Source organism: Lagenorhynchus albirostris, chromosome 5, assembly GCF_949774975.1.
Source record: "Lagenorhynchus albirostris chromosome 5, mLagAlb1.1, whole genome shotgun sequence".
NCBI lineage: Eukaryota > Metazoa > Chordata > Mammalia > Artiodactyla > Delphinidae > Lagenorhynchus > Lagenorhynchus albirostris.
Genome location: NC_083099.1, coordinates 32,049,975 through 32,066,141, shown reverse-complemented (window position 1 = coordinate 32,066,141; position 16,167 = coordinate 32,049,975). Strand labels below are relative to the sequence as shown.

The following is a 16,167-nucleotide window of genomic DNA, read 5'->3' as shown; positions in this document are numbered from 1 at the left end:
TCCCATGCATTCATCCCTGCAGCCCCTCTGACCCGTGCCGTGCCCAGGCTGGGAGTGTTACTGGCTTGGCATCATACTCTAAGCTGGTGCTGAATTATAGAACCACTTAGAGCTCCACTGGCCCTAGTGATCACCAAGTTCACTAGCCTCCAGGGACATATCGAGAAAGTGAAAGGTGGGCTGGGGCTAATCCAACCACATGGCCAGCTGTTGGCAGACCCTAGACAGAATCAGGGCCTCCAGGGCCCTGATATCTCCAGGCCTGGAGGGAGAATGAGGCCAGAGGAAGGGCTACCCCCAGAGAAGGTAGGAACCAGCTTCTCAGTGTGACTGGTTCTTCCCTTCTGAGTAATGAGTTCTCAGCTAGAACCTGGCTGAGCCAGCCTCTGTGACCTGCCCTCACCTCATCTCCAGCCACAGAGGGAAATGGGTGAGCCAGTCATCCCAATACTGGAAACCCCTTTCTCGAGGGAAACCCCACTAAAGCAACAAGCCCATCCCCCAACTGCCCAGACCCTGGAGGAAAGCTGTGGTCTCCAGCACAGAGCGCACCCAAATGAAGTCTTCCTCCCTCGCCCGTCCTGCTGGGGCTCCAGGCTGCCACTCTTTTAATGCATTTTATAGAGGTAACCTTTACTGTAAAGGCTCCATTCTGCCCTCAGGGGTGAGGCATCATCTGCTTTCTCCTGAACCCTGGTCTGTCCATTGGGTATGTCACCCCCCGGGGAACAGGAGGCACCTGGCCGAGTCACTCAGGCTCCCACCAGCCTTGTTACCAAGAGACCAGGATAAATATGCTTTTCTACTGAAAATAAATCACTTTACTAAAACGATAACATATTCACGGTAGTGAAAATTTACTTTTTAAAAAAGATCCCACTTAGTTCAGGGCCAAAGTTACCGAAATAAAAAAGGGAATTGGAAATTTCAAGTTCAGTAAAGAAGCTCTCTTAGGAGTCCTCAGGCGTTAGGAATCTGCATCCTTTCCTGCCCTGTTCCAGGAAGCAGAGACTGGCTTCCTCATCATCGCGGTCCCCTCAGGGCTTAAGTGCCCAGCCCTGCCTGCAGCCCCATTTCCCGGCAGCCTGTCTTTTGAGCTCTCACAAAAGCTGCTCATCTCAGGGTGCGTCAAGTACTTCTCCCTGGCAACCTCCCCCATCTTCTCTGTGGTGAGAAATGGAAAAGGATGACAGACAGATACACAGACAGACAGTGGAGGAAATGCCCAGTATAGTAGTCCACCCCCCATGATTATGAATTTTGCTGTTCCACCTAACCTTCCCTCACCCTCCCCAACAGGTCTGTCCATCAGTTTCTCTAAATGATTTACACTGAGACCAGAAAGCCCTGCACATTCAAAGGCTCATTCATTCTGCAACAGTGGAAGAACGGTTGGGGAGGACAGGAACACTTTGCAGCCTGGACGGGACACAGATGGTACCACCCTCAGGCCTGCCCTGGGCGAGCTTGCAATGTCAAGGCAACACCTATAAGGATAAATATTCATGGGCTGATTTTAGGGATTTAATAAGTAACAAAAGGACAATGAGGTTATTTTGTTATATTTTAATGGTATTCATTATAATTTGGAGGCTGCAAATGATAATGATAATCAGACCATGCAAACGATGGTAATTACTGTTACACCTGCACCACCAGAACGTGTTCTCACAGTTTCTTTTTTGTCTTCTGGCGAGTTCTCGAGCATCTATCATCAGCACTGAGGGTGCCACTTTTCTCTTATACCAAGTACAGGTTAATTCTCATCTTGGTGTCTGTCTGTCTGACCTCACACCCAGTTCTTTAAACAAATAAAGCAAAGGTTCTGGGCCTGCACCTGACATCCAAGGTTCCCTCTCTCATTCCAGCCACTGAGGCAGGGAGAAAAATTGGGAAGAGAGAAAGCAGGACCAAGAAGCTGAGGCACAGAGACACTGGGTGATTCACTTCAGATCTCAAAGTGAGCTCTGCCGGGTCTGGATGTGTCCCTTCCGCCCCACCTCTGGTGGCCTTGCTGCTTCTCAAAGTTCTGCAGAGATGGTGGGGATGGGGGTGCCCTGAGAAATTCAGCTTCCGTGAGATGAACGGTGAGGTGGGCATGACCAAGGCTAAATGAGCCAATCCTCTATGAAGGACTCTGTAAGCGTTGCAGATAAAAATCCTCTGGCTTGAGAAAGCGGCAGGTGTCAGGATGAAGAATCCTATTCCAAAGCGGCCTTGACTCCTGTCGCTTTCAATCTACTGATGGGCCATCAGCAAATCCCACACAGCAAAGATCTCTCATCATTTTCAAATGAGATATTTAATGAGCACAAAACTCCTGCAGGCGGAGAGGGGGGAAGGATGACTAAGATGACTAGTCACCTTAAGGTGCTGAAATTTGCCCTTAAGGGGCTTAAAATTCAGTTAGGGTTTCTGTACCTAAAAGAAGTTAATAAGCATTTTAAAATCCTGAGGAACCAAGACAACAGAGGTCTCGGGGCAGCATGTGATTGTTTCTAAAAATGTTCAGAAAAAAACAAAGCTCCACCATGGTGAGTGCCCAGCTAGGCTGGGCACAGCAGGGCCAGCAGGTCTGGGAGGAGTCCACTTCTGGGATGGGCTTCAGGCACAACCACCAAGCCAGCGGTGGGCTCCCTGTTGGGCTGCAGCAGTGTGGGTTGCGGGGAGGCAGGGGTAGGCAGGACCCTCCTGGCAGTGAGGACAGGGATGAAAGTGGAGGGGCAGCCCTTCCCTCTCAGCAGTTGCTACTTGTCCTGCTCTCCTTGTCCTTGTCCTGCTCTCCACCCTTGTCCTGCTCTCTACCCCACGCGCTTCCTCAATGCAGGAGGGAGAAGAGCAGGCAAAACTCCCTGGAGAGGGTGGGCCCCTTGCAAGACCTACTCCCCGCACTCAGCCCAAAGAAGGAGCACCAGCATGCTGCCTATAGAAGCGTCTCCCCCTCTGACGCCTTCGGAAGGCGCCTCTGACACCTGCCCCCATAGGTGGGTAGGACGCCCTGCTATGTGCTTCTGCAGCAGCTGTTCCTCCCTCGTCACGGCCCTTGCAGACCTTTACTGTAATTATATCCGCAGATGTCTGTGCTCCCCAGTGGACTATAAGTTCCACGAGGCAGGGATACACTCAAAGATCTGACTGAATGAATAAACGGATGCTGGGAGGAGGAAGTGAGAGAGGCGGATGGGGGAGGGAGAGAGGGACGGTTGAACAAATGAGAAAACAACCAAAGCTGCCTGCTGGGTCACTATGCTGCATGAGTCCAGGGATGCCACTCACATCGTGCTCTCGGCATGGATGGCACCTCCAGCAACACAACTGCCAGGGAAGGACAGGAAGGTGGCTGGTCACAGGGAGAAGCTGGCCTACTGGCCTCAGCCTGGGGAAGGAGACCAAACTTGTGTCCATCAATCTTCCTGCTCCGGCTGGAGGAGTCTCAGGGAAGGGAGGTGAGCAGAGGCCAGAGTGCAGCAGACACAGCCCACTTCCCCCTCCCTGCCACACACACTCGGAGAAGCCCCGCGTGAAGCTGGAGCCCCACAGAACGCCATCAGAACTCAGGAGGAGGGCTGTGTCCCCCAGGTCGAGCTCCTTCCTCAGATATCTGCTCACGTCTGCCTTCTCTGGATGCCACCAAGTGCCCAAGTCGGGACTGGTGTGCATCACCCCCTCTTTCACCTCCACTGCCATCAGCACAAGGGCACGGCCAGCAGGCCCAGAGAGCCATCTGAGCCCCAGCAGGATTGCACAGCCTCCACACTGCAAGGAAACCCTTCATCCTGGGTCCACAGCAACCTCTCCACAATCCCTCCCCCTGCCAGGCTGATACTGGCCAGCCTGTATTCCATGCTCCACAGTAAGGCAATCATTCAGCTGCTAGGAGGGGGTACTCTCTCATGGGCTAGAGGTATTCTCTCCAGATTGGCTCCTCAAGGCTTCCCACCCAAACCAGATCCCTGGAATCTCTGAAGGCCCGATGCCCCTGCGATTATCTGGTCCTGGGCACCCTCCTCATCACTGGGCTCCAGGCCGGGCACTCCTCTCTGGGATCCAGCTGTCCTCGCCCACTGGCCTAGAGAGATGCTACCAGTAAGCCAGGCACAGGGAACAGGAGAAGGCCAGCTCCTTCCCCTGGCCCCTTTCCAGGGGACTCAGCTCATACAGGCCAGCCCATGCTGTTCTAGAAGTCCCTGCTGTGCTCAGCTGACCCAAGTTCCCTGAGTACAGAAGGGGAGGTACCTCCAAGGTCACACAGGAAGGGAGACCCAGGGTGGAGGTGATGGCCAGAATTCAGTGGGAACTCAGAATTCCCTCCACCACACAGGCTGTAGAGGATGCGGGCACAAAGGACCAACACGTGTAAAAGTGCATGTGGGCAAGATGGAAGCCATGGCTGCGGTGGCAATTCCTCTGTCCCACCAGGCTCAGAGATGCCCATGTCTCCTGCCTAACTCAGGGACCCCAAAAGCTCTGTAAAATTGAAGGTAAACAACCCACTAATGACACAACAAAGTGGGGGGAGGCTTTTCAGGGTCCTAGGGCTCCCTGCCAGAAGGGACCAGAGTGGCTAATAGCCAATGGCACTGATAGCAGTGCCTTTTTCCCTAATGACCATGTTCAAAGGGCCCAGAAAGCAAGCTCCCAACCAACTAGCCCGGTATCTCCACCAGGTCACCCAACCCAGCCACAAGCCTGGCCAGAGTATGGCAACCCTAACCCCCTATCAGGAAAGCTCCCCAATTCTTGGCTTCCCCAATTCAAGGTCACCTTATTTCCCAGCGGCATGTTAGTGACTGGGAACAGGAGATGTGGTTCCAGTCCCAGAAGGGTTAACAACTCACAGTAGGACTCTGGGTCGACACCCCATCCCTGGGGCTGGAACTTCCCATATAAACATGCTGGAGAGGTGGGGGCTCACGCTCTGAGGCCTTCAGGTCTCATTTCTGTGATTTTAGGGGCAAAGCGGGTTTGCAGGGCTCAGTAGGGGCCTCAGCCCATCAGAGATTCCGTGGGAGCCCAAAGTTTTACCTCAAACACACCATTCTCCTCATCAAACCCCTGGTCCTTTGCTGAAGCATGTTCAGACTTGGAATAAACAAGTGTTTGTTGGGAACCCCCATGGTCCAGGCCCTTTGGGAGACACTGAGGAAACATGAAGGGGTAAGAGAACTGCCCTTAGGCAACCATCTTACAGAGACAGAAACTAAGGCTCAGAGAGGCTTTGAAATCTGCTCAAGGGAACACAGCTAAGAATTCAACTCCCAGGGCTCTAGGCCCGCTAAGACTAGCACTGGGATGTGAAGACCACCCCCACCCCCCAAATCCCTTTAGGCACAAGGAAAAGTTAGTTTTGTGAAACTGGAATCTACTAAGATCAGAAACTCAGAGTCCAGGACACAGGGCTGGCTGCCTGAGTTGATTTTGTTCTGAAACGCCCAGCCTGGCCCCAAAATCCATGTCAGAACTCGACCACCTTTTGACACCCTTCTCTGAGCTGTAATGAGCAGCAGCAGCAGGCAGGTGTGTGACCTCCACAACCCATAGGCACACACATCACAGCAGCACTGCTCCCGGAGCCCACCAGGGCCTCCCAAGGTTGTGTGTGTCTTGGCCCCTTGTATAGACAGGCACCAAGCCAGGTGAACGGGACTGGTCTGTAGAGCTAGAGCTGCTGGTCCTGCTCCCACAGCAGAGCTGGTCAGGGCCCAGCTGGTCTCCCTGCAGCCCCAGGTGAGAGGCCTCTGGAGGGATGCTCTGAAAAACCACTCCTTCCTACAAGTGTCAGAGGGTCCATGCTCCTCAACCTGGTCTTCCCACCTCGGGACTAACCTGGATTTCAGAGATGCTTTCCCCGGGGAGGCTGCTGGGCAGTAGGTAAGCCATTTGTCTCCCCCTCTCCCGCCCCCTGGCCCGCTGCCACGGTGACCTCCCCTCCCCCAAGAAGGGCGGTGAGCTGGGGGGTGGGAAGAATCCACCGCCAACGCTCTCGGGAGGGGTGCTGGGAAGCCAGGCAGGGCGTGTCGCCTGGTCCTTTCTCTGCCCAGCCCCGGGCGTCACGGCTCTTGGTGTGAGGCGCCCCGTACCATCCCCCAAATCTGCCTCGCACCGGGGAACCCTTGCTGTCATCGCCCAGATCCCTGAGCCCCATAGGGGCTAATACACACTGGCGAAGGGCAGCGGGTCTAGAACCTTCTGTGCCCAGTCGGACGTAAGCCAGGGGAGGTAGGCGCCCTGTTCCCCCACGACCTGCACCCGCTCTTTTCAGAGGAGACATCTGTGGGTCTCCCCCCACCCGCGGCCGTCTGCCCTGGGGTCTGGACGTGCCCGTAATTACGGTTCCGGGCAGGGGCCCCAGGGAACCCCTCCGGTGCCGCGGGGTGGGGAGCGGCCAGACGCCAGTCCCGTCTCGTTCTCCAAAGAGGGGCGCCGTCCTCCCCGCGACCCTCGCCGGCGCCCCGCCACCTGCGCGGTCGCCCGCAGCCGGTGCCGCAGTGCGAGCGAGCCAGCGAGCCCGGAGCCTTCACGCCTCGGCCGGCGCCGCTGAGCGAGCCGCCGCCCTCCGGCCTCCCCGCCGCGCCGCGCCGCACCTGCACCCGCACCCCGAGCCCCCACCCCAGATCCCACCCTCACCCCCACCTCCGGCCCCAGCGTCTCCTCGGCCCTTACCCTTGGGCCCTCCCCTGCCCGGCCCCGCCCGAGCCGGCCCCGACTTCTCATCCCCAAACCTCCCCGCTACCCAGGCACCGAGGGGCCTTTTCGAGCCGGGGCCGGGGTCCCAATCGGGTGGATGATTTGGCGGGGGTTCGACTCGACGCCAAGCCAAGAGAATAAGCGGGGTACTTACCACTCTGCTCCCCCAAGAACACCAACTTGAATTTTCTCAGTGGGTTCCCAAAATCTCCCCCTGCGGACATGGTGCTGGCAGCCTGGGCTGGGAGAGGAGGAGGAGGAGGAGAAGCGAAGGAGCAGGGAGGGGAGAGGAGGAGGGCGAGGGGAGGTGGCCGGCGGTGCGGGAGCCGGAGGGGGAAGGGCTGGCTGCGCGCGTCCCTGACTCCCCAGCTGCGTCCCGGCCCCGGCCTGCGGCTGCGTGTCCGGCGGCGGAGGAGAAGGAGGAGGAGAAAGAAGAGGAGGAGGAGGAAGGCTGGGGCTGGGCTGCCGCGGGCGGCGCTTGATGCGGTGCGAGGGGCGCGCTCTGGACGCCCGAGGCGCGGCGCGAACAGCGAGGCGCGGGCTGAGCGGGGCGCAGGGACTGCGCGCAGGGCGGAGGAGCGCTCTCCCAAGCCGCACTGGTCGGCCCCCCTCCCGCCTCTCTTCTCCGCCCGCGCCTGCGCTCTGCGCGCTCCCCAGCCTCTGATGTCATTCGGGGCCTGCGGGGCTGGGGGGCGCCAGTCCACCCACCCGGAGCCCGCACCCGGCGGGGGAGAGAACCGCCTCGCCGTGCCTCAGAGAGATCCCCGAATCGAGCCCTGTCTCACTGCCCCTCTACGTCTGTCTTCCCCACTCTACCCCTCCTTTGAATCCAGAAAATGACGTGAAATTATCAGGGGATATTCGTTTCTGGTCTTTAAACCTAGATGCTAGTCCCTTCCTCCACCTCCTGCAACACCAATGCACACTCAACCTGGCCATCCTAGAGGGTGGAAAGGAAAGGAGTGGGGGATGAGCCAGGGTGTGGTGGACCGTGTGTGCTCAGACAGGCTCTACTGTCATCTTGTGCGTCTCTTGCCCTTCCTACCCTCTCTAGACCCAGATCCCTCCTCTTGGGCACAATCTGTGAGGTCATAGGTGTCCCCACAGACATGCCCAGTGAGAGAGGAAGCACCAGTAAAAGGCGTACCTTCCTCAAACCAACCGCTCCTAAGGATCATTTTATCCTAAACCTAATGCCCCGTGGGAGAGAAGGAACAATGAGGCCCTGAATGTCAGCACCTCCATCTCCAGAACGGTGCCCTGGATCCCTGGACCCTGGGGCCTCCGTGTTGACAATGCCGCTCCTTGCCCTGGCAATTAGGTGTATCTGGACAATGAGCTCCTGGAACACAGGAGGGAGACCTCCCATTTGCCTCTGTATTCATCCGACCTTTTAAGGCACACGTTGTGAGTGGGTGAGAACAAGGAGCAGGTGCCAGGTGTTAGAAGCACTCCCAACCCAGTCCTAGCATTCTGGCTAATGCTAGCTTTGAGGTTTTGCAAAGCTGCCTCTACCGTGCTGCCACCACGTGGTCTATGCTTTTAGGACTGTTCAATGAACATTTATTTGGGATTATAACCCAAATGTTTAGGAACAAGTTGCATGTGTGTGTGTGTATTTCATACAGAGAGAAAAGTGAGAAGCAGCCTTCATCTCTGGAGATTTCCAGAGGACATTTGTTGACCTCTTTTTGACTTACATGGCTTGCTTGGGATGTCTCCCTGTCTGGCTCCATGGTTTGTTTACTTAGAGTCTCTCTTTCTCTCATTGCTTATTAAAAACCAGAGAGTGAGTTCCATGAAATCAGCAGTTGAGGCTCCACTACTGAATCCCAAGGACCTAGGTCAGAGCTTAGGAAATAGTTGTTGAAAGTTTGAATGAATGTCTAGAATGCAAATCAGAACAACTGTTCCACTTATTGAAGAGATTGTCTTTTCCCCATTGTATGTCTTTGCCTCGTTTCTCATATGTTAATTGACCATAAGTGTGTGGATTTATTTCTGGGTTCTATATTCTGTTCCATTGACCTATGTGTCTGATTTTTGTGCCAGTGCCATACTGTTTTGATTACTGTGGCTTTGTAATATAGTCTGAAGCCAGGGAGCATGATTCCTCCAACTCTGTACTTCTTTCTCAAGATTTTTTTGGCTATTTGGGGTCCTTTGTGTTTCCATACAAAATTTGAAATTATTCGTTGTGGTTCTGTGAAAAATGCCATTGGTATTTTGGTAGGGATTGCATTGAATATGTAGATTGACTTGGATAGTATGGTCATTTTGACAATATTAATTCTTCTAATCCAAGAACACGATATATCTTTCCATCTGTTTCCATCATGTTCAATTTCTTTAATCAGTGTCTTATAGTTTTCTGAGTACAGGTCTTTAACCTCCTTAGGTAGGTTTATTCGTGGGTATTTTATTCTTTTTGATGTGATGGTAAATGGGATTGTTTCCTTAATTTCTCTGTTTGATAGTTCATGGTTAGTGTATAGAAATGCAATAGATTTCCGTATATTAATTTTGTAACCTACAACTGTACCAAATTTATTGATGAGCTCTAGTAGTTTTCTGGTGGCATCTTTAGGATTTTCTATGGATAGTATCATTTCATCTGCAAACAGTGACAGTTTTACTTCTTTCTTTCCAATTTGGATTCCTTGTATATCTTTTTCTTCTCTGATTGCTGTGGCTAGGACTTCAAAAACTATGCTGAATAAAAAAGGTGAGAGTGGACATTGTTGTCTTGTTCTTTTCAATAAATGGCACTAGGAATACTGAACAGTTATGTGTAAAAGAATGAAGTTAGAACATTCTCTAACACCATATACAAAAATAGACTCAAAATGGATTAAAGACCTAAATGTAAAACCAGGTACTATAAGACTCTTAGAGGAAAATATAGGCAGAACACTCTTTGACATAAATTGCAGAAATTTTTTTTTTTTGATCCATCTCCTAAAGCAAAGGTAACAAAAGGAAACATAAACAAATGGGACCTAGTTAAGCTTAAAAGCTTTTGCACAGCAAAATAAACCATTGACAAAATGAAAGGACAACCTACTAAATGGGAGAAATGTCTGCAAATGATATGACTGATAAGGGGTTAGTATTCAATGTATTTAAAGAGCTCATACAACTCAACATCAAAAAAACAAAACAACCAAATTTAAAATTGGGCAGAAAAACTGAATAGACATTTTTCCAAAGAGGAAATGCAGATGGCCAACAGGCTCATGAAAAGGTGCTCAGTATTACTAATCATCAGGAAAATGCAAATCAAAACCACAATGAGATATTATCCCACACCAGTCAGAATGTCTATAATCAAAAAGACCAAAGATAACAAATGTTGACAAGGATGTGGAGAAAAGGGAACCCTTGTACATTCTTGGTGGGAATGTAAAGTGGTGCAGTCACTGTGGAAAACAGTATGGAGGTTCCTCAAAAAACTAAAAATAGAACTGCCAGATGATGCAGCAATTCCACTCCTGGTTATATATCCAAAAAATAATAATTCAAAAAGATATATGCACCCCAATGTTCATAGGAGCATTATTTACAATTGGAAGCAACGTAAGTCTTCATCAACAGATAAAGACAAAGAAGATGTGGTATATATATAGATAGATAGATAGATAGATATAGATATAGATATAGATGGAATACTACTCAGCCATAAAAAAGAATGGAATTTTGCCGTGTGCAGCAACATGGATGAACTTGGAGGGCATTATGCTAAGTGAAACACGTCAGACAGAGAAAGATAAATACTGTATGATATTATATGTGGCAACTAAAAACTATAACAAACTAGTAAATAGAGCAAAAAAGAAGTAGACTCACAGATACAGAGAACAAACTGTGGTTACCAGTGGGGAGAGGGAAGGGGAAGGGGCAATATAGGGGTAGGAGAAAGAAAAAGGTTATTATGGGATTATATGAAATCATATGTGTGAAACTTTTGAAAATTGTAAAGCACTGTAGGATTTAAAGAATCTTTCATTCAATAAAAAATTTTCTAAATAAAAATAAATTTAAAAACTAAAAAATTCATCCTTTTCCCACTGGGAAAAAACCAAACAAACAACTGTTCCACTCCTCAGAATGGCCTTTGGTTTGGAGCCCCATAGACTGTAGGGCATCACCCTGGGATATCTCCCCTATGATGCCTGGCATCAGGCACAGGGCCACATTTCAAACTCCCACCCCACTTCTGCTCTGGGGTTTTGCTCTCTCAGGAGGCTGCATCCAGCATGGGGCTGAAGGATGCCCTAGAAGGAGACAAGCCTCCCAACCGCAGCCCTTCCTGCCTCTATGAGTGGTCCCTCCATGGGAGGGGCAGGAGAGGCACCCAGCGGGGCACCCTTCCTCCTACCCACACCTTTTCGTAACATCTGGTGCTGTCTTCCCACACACTCTTGTCACATCCTGAGGAAATCATCTGTGGCAAGACGAAGTGCGACAGAAATTGTACCATCTTATCGGTAAGCCTGCGCAAGTCCTGTGCCTTCCCTGACCATCTGGTCCATACATGAGGCAGTGGGGCCGTAGGGGAGGGAGGGGTGGGGCACGGGCCCCTCTGGGCACCTCTAAGCCTCTGAGTCAACTTACGTGCTTACCAGCCCCAGCTGACTGTGGGCCAGGATGCCTTGTGGGACTCTGTCCAATTCTTCCAGTTCAAATGACAAAAGCCCGACTCCAGCTACTTAGGTACAGCGACATGGGCTGGCTCAGGTAGCGGGAGCAGACAGTGGCATTGCTCACAGAATGTGGTCGTCAGGCTATGGGATCAGAGTTGGCTCCACATCCCTCTCCTTCCCCATCTTTTATCATTGCTCGTCTCTCCTTGTTTGGGGTCTTGTTCTTAACCTGCCCTAGAGCAGACAGGCTTTCTCCAGGTGGGGAAAACAAAATGTGAAATGTGGCCACTGTGACACTCAGTTTGGCAATCCCACTGGAACAAGTTTCTTCCACATGGCATCCTTGTGTTCCATTTTTGAAAATTATGTAAAGCTTCCTATTGAGGCTAACGATGTATATATAAGTTGTAAAGAAAACCTGTCATTAGGAATGCCCATTTACCCTCCACCCAGCTGGAGCAATCAAACATCACAATATTCTGAGGCGTCTGTTGTTTCCCTCCACTGCACCCCTGCTGCTCCCTCCCTCCCCAACGCAGAAATGCAGAACCCCAGCTGCCTTTTCGTTGAGTTTATCACATTTGGATGCGTCCTTCAACAATATCTCCTTTTGTTTGCATCTTTTGAACTTTATCTAAGGTATCAAATGACATGTTTTTCTCCTATGACTTACATTTTTCTTACGTCATGTTCCTAAGATTCATCTGTTGATGCGTATAACAGCAGTCCTTTCATTTTCACTGCGATTTTGTATTCCATTGTTTGCTCCAATTTTAAAATCATTTTCAGTAAAATGTGTCCAGTTTAAAAATGTAAAATACTTTTAGATTCACAATGATAACATCTTACATAGCCATAGTACATTAGTAAAACAAGGAAATTAACACTGGAAAATGTACCCAGTTTTCCTTCTGCTACTACAAATAATGCTGTTGTGAACATTCTTTATGTGCCTCCTGATACACCTGTGAGAAGTTTTTGCAAGCTGTGTTTTGAGTAAATAAACTGAGGTATAGAATTAAGTATATGTTTAATCTTATGCCAAACTGTTTTCCAACAATAGTCCTCAGCTCATATAGCTCTACACCTTCACTTATAGTTTTCATTTTCTTCAAGAGAGTCTTGACTCTTCTCAGCTCTTTGCTATTATATGCACTTTTTAAAAACGTTTTAAAAATTTGAAGTATAGTTGATTTACAGTGTTTCAGGTGCATAGCAAAGTGATTCATTTATACATATTATTATATGCATTTTTAATTAAACTTTTTATTTTGAGATCATTATAGATTTACAAGTAGTTGTAAGAAATAAGACAGATCCTGTGCATCATTTATCCAGATTCCCTCAGTGGCAACGTCTTGCAAAACTATAGTACCATATCACAACCAAGATACCGACAGGTGCAGAACATTTCCATCCCCACAAGGGTGCCTCATGAGGTCCTTTTATAGGGACACCCTCTTCCTCCTGCCCCACCCCTTTCCTAATCTCTGGCAATCACTAAACTGTTCTTTGTCTCAATAATTTTGTCATTTTAAGAATGTTATATAAATGAGATTATACAGTATGTAACATTTTGGGATTGGTGTTTTTCACCTGGCATACTTCTGTGGCAATTCACCCAGGTTCTGTGTATCAATAGTTGGCTCCCTTTTACTGTTGACCAGTATTCCGTAGTAGGGATTACCACAGTTTGTTTACCATTCACCCATGGAAGGGCATCTGGGTTATTTCCAGTTTGGGGCCATTACAAATAGAGCTGCTATGAACATTCATGTACAGGTTTGTTTGTTTGTTTGTTTTCATGTGCAGGTTTTTGTGTGAACATAAGTTTTTATTTCTCTGGGATAAATACCAAGGAGTACAATTGCTGGGTCATATGGTAGCTGCATGTTTAGTTTTTTTTTCTTTTAAAGGAATAGCCGAACTCTTTTCCAGTTGGTAACACTTTATATTCCTACCAACGTCACATGAGGGATCCGGTCTCTCCACATCCTCACCAGCATATGGTTTTGTCACTATTTTTTGAGCCATTCTGTGAAGTGTGTAGAGATATCTCACTGTGGTTTTAATCTGCTTTTCTCTAATGACTAATAATATTAAACATCTTTTCATGTGCTTATTTGCTATCTGTATATCCTCTGAAATATCTGTTCATGGCTTTTGTTCATTTTTTAATTGGATTGTTTGCTGTTTTACTGTTGCATTTTGAGAGTTCTCTATATATTCTAGGTATTAGTCCTCTGTCAGATATGTGGTCTGCAAATATTTTTCTCCCAGTCTGCAGCTTATGTTTTCATCCTCTTAACAGGGTTTTTTGCAGAGTAAAAGTTTTCAATTTTGATGAAGCCCACCTTACTGATTTTTTTTCTTTTAAGAATTGTGCTTTTGCTGTCATGACTAAGCCCTAAGTCTCAAAGATTTTCTATGTTTTTCCCTAAAAGTTTAAAAATAGGTTTATGTTTTACATTTCAGTTCATGATTCACTTTGAGTTAAATTTGTATGAGCTATGAAACTTAGGTTGGAGGCTTATTTTGGTTTTTTTTTGGTCTATGGATGTCCAGCTGCTTCAGCACCATTGTTCTTCCTCTAGTGAATTATTTTCGGCCATTTGTCAAAGATCAGTTGGACCTTGTTACTGTTGAGGAGGGGGTGAACATCTGGTCTCCCCACATGGTCTTTGCTGACACTACCGGTGGGAGTCACTGCCCACCTCCCCCCACCCCATACTGCCCAGTGGGGACAACAGGCCCAGCTCCCATCTTGGTCTTCTCTGATGCCCCCATCCCAGCTGAAGGATTGGGGCACCTTGATCTAGCTTAGAGATGGTAGAAGTCTATACTCACCGCTTGGACTTTACTGGGGTAGGTAGGTGGGAGTGGGGGGACCTCGCAGTTTTTCTGCAGTGTTTGACTAAAAGTTTTCTGTCTTACTAAGCTGCCCCTCTCCTGCTCCATTGACTAGAGAGAGCAAGCTTTGGTTGGGGCTTTATTTTTGTCTGTGCTCAGTGGTGTTTTTTAGTCACTAGCTTCTTCAGCTCCAAGTCCAGGACATAAGAGATAAAAGGAAAACCCAGGGAACTCATCACCATGTCATTCCTCAGGCCCTAAGGTCCAAAGCTGGTCTGCCTTCTTCTCTCCACCTTTTAGAGTTTTCTTATGTTTGTTTTGTACATAATATCTAGAGTATTCAATTGTATTTAGCAGGAGGAACAGGGAAGAGTATGTTTGCTCCACCTTTCTACCTACATATTTTAATGTAAACTTTTATTAAAATGTATCATGCATGCCTAAAAGTCAACAAATCACAAGTGTACAACTTAATGAATTTTTCCAGAGTGAACATATCTATCTAACCACCACTCAGATCAAGAACAGGAATATTTTATATATATATGTATAACTGAATCACTTTGCTGTACACTTCAAACTAACATAACATTGTAAATTAACTATACTTCAATTAAAAAAAAAAGAAGAGGAATATTGCCAGCATCCCAGAAGTCTCCGTCATGCCCCTTCCCAGGCATTGTTCTGTTCCCACAAAGGAAAGAACCATTCAGGTATTTCAGCAAAGACTGGTTTTGCCCATATTTAAACTTTGTATAAGTGGAGTCAAGCAATATGTACTCTTTCTTTTATATTTATTTATTATTTATTTATTTGTTTTGGCTGTGCTGGGTCTTAGTTGCAGCACGCGGGATCTTCATTGCAGCATGTGGGATCTTTAGTTGCAGCATGTGGACTCTTAGTTGTGGCATGTATGTGAGATCTAGCTCCCTGAGCAGGGATTGAACCTGGGCCCCGTGCATTGGGAGCATGGAGTCTTACTCACTGGACCACCAGGGAAGTCCCAAACAATATGTACTCTTGCATCTCTGGCTTCTTTCATTAAATACTGGGTTTGTGGGAGTCACCCATGGTGTTGCATGTAGTAGTAGTTGATCCATTTTTGAGGTTGTATAGTGTTCCACGGTGTGAATATATCAGTTTATTTATCTATCTATTGTAGAGGGACATTTCAGTTGTTTCCAGTGCTTGGTTATTACAAATATTGCTGTTATGAAAATTCTTAGATGTGTTTTTGATGAATATATGTGCCAGATATACATGTGTATTTCTTCTGGGCATATACCTAAGTGTGGAATTGCTAAATCATAGAGTATGTCTATTTTCAGATTTAGTATATACTTCCAGCTTTCCAAAGTAGTTGTACCAAGCAGCAGTGATATATGAGAGTTCCAGTGTTTCACATCCTTGCTTACACTTAATATTGTCAGTCTTTTAATTTTAGACATTCTGGTGGATAGGTAGTGATTTCTCACAGTAGCTTTAATTTGCTTTTCCTTGATGCCTAGGAAGGTGTTGTCTTTCTTTAAGGAGGATTTACATTTGTTTATGCCAGGCACTAGGGAATCCTAGCAAACGGTATTCACTTAATCCAGTTTCAGAAACTGAAATGCTCTGGAGCTGGACTGAAGTCTCTGTGAGAGCTGGTCTCCTTGCAGTCCAAACTGATGACTAGGCTGCCCTTCTCTGGGTTCTCATCCCAACATGAGTCTCTCTTCTTCAGTGAGTCCTAGACTCCAACTATCTACCCCATTCCTTTGAGCCTGACTCGTACACCTCCCAGACTCTCGGCTGACTTGTCCAGAATTAGTAAATGCTTCTGGGCCAGAAGTAGTCCAAATGTTGGGCACACCTTCCTGGATTCCCATTTTCTCCAAAATCTAGGTCCACTACATCTTTGCTACTTTGTTCTGTCTTCAATACCTTCAAGTATATTTTTAAAAACTGCGCCTAGTTTTTCTTGGTGTCCGGAATGAATCACCTAAAC

The 16,167-nt window shown here is 48.2% G+C and overlaps 1 protein-coding gene across 1 annotated transcript in view; it reads right to left on the bottom strand.

Annotated features, from left to right (window-relative positions):
- The window catches only part of RAB6B (RAB6B, member RAS oncogene family), a 54,558-nt gene extending 47,426 nt beyond the window's left edge, over positions 1-7,132 (bottom strand). Inside the window, exon 1 of the mRNA XM_060149181.1 lies at positions 6,842-7,132. Coding sequence (XP_060005164.1) covers positions 6,842-6,911 — 70 coding nt within the window. The 5' untranslated portion in view covers positions 6,912-7,132. The remainder of the gene's footprint in view (positions 1-6,841) is intronic.
- Positions 7,133-16,167: the final 9,035 nt, after the last annotated feature.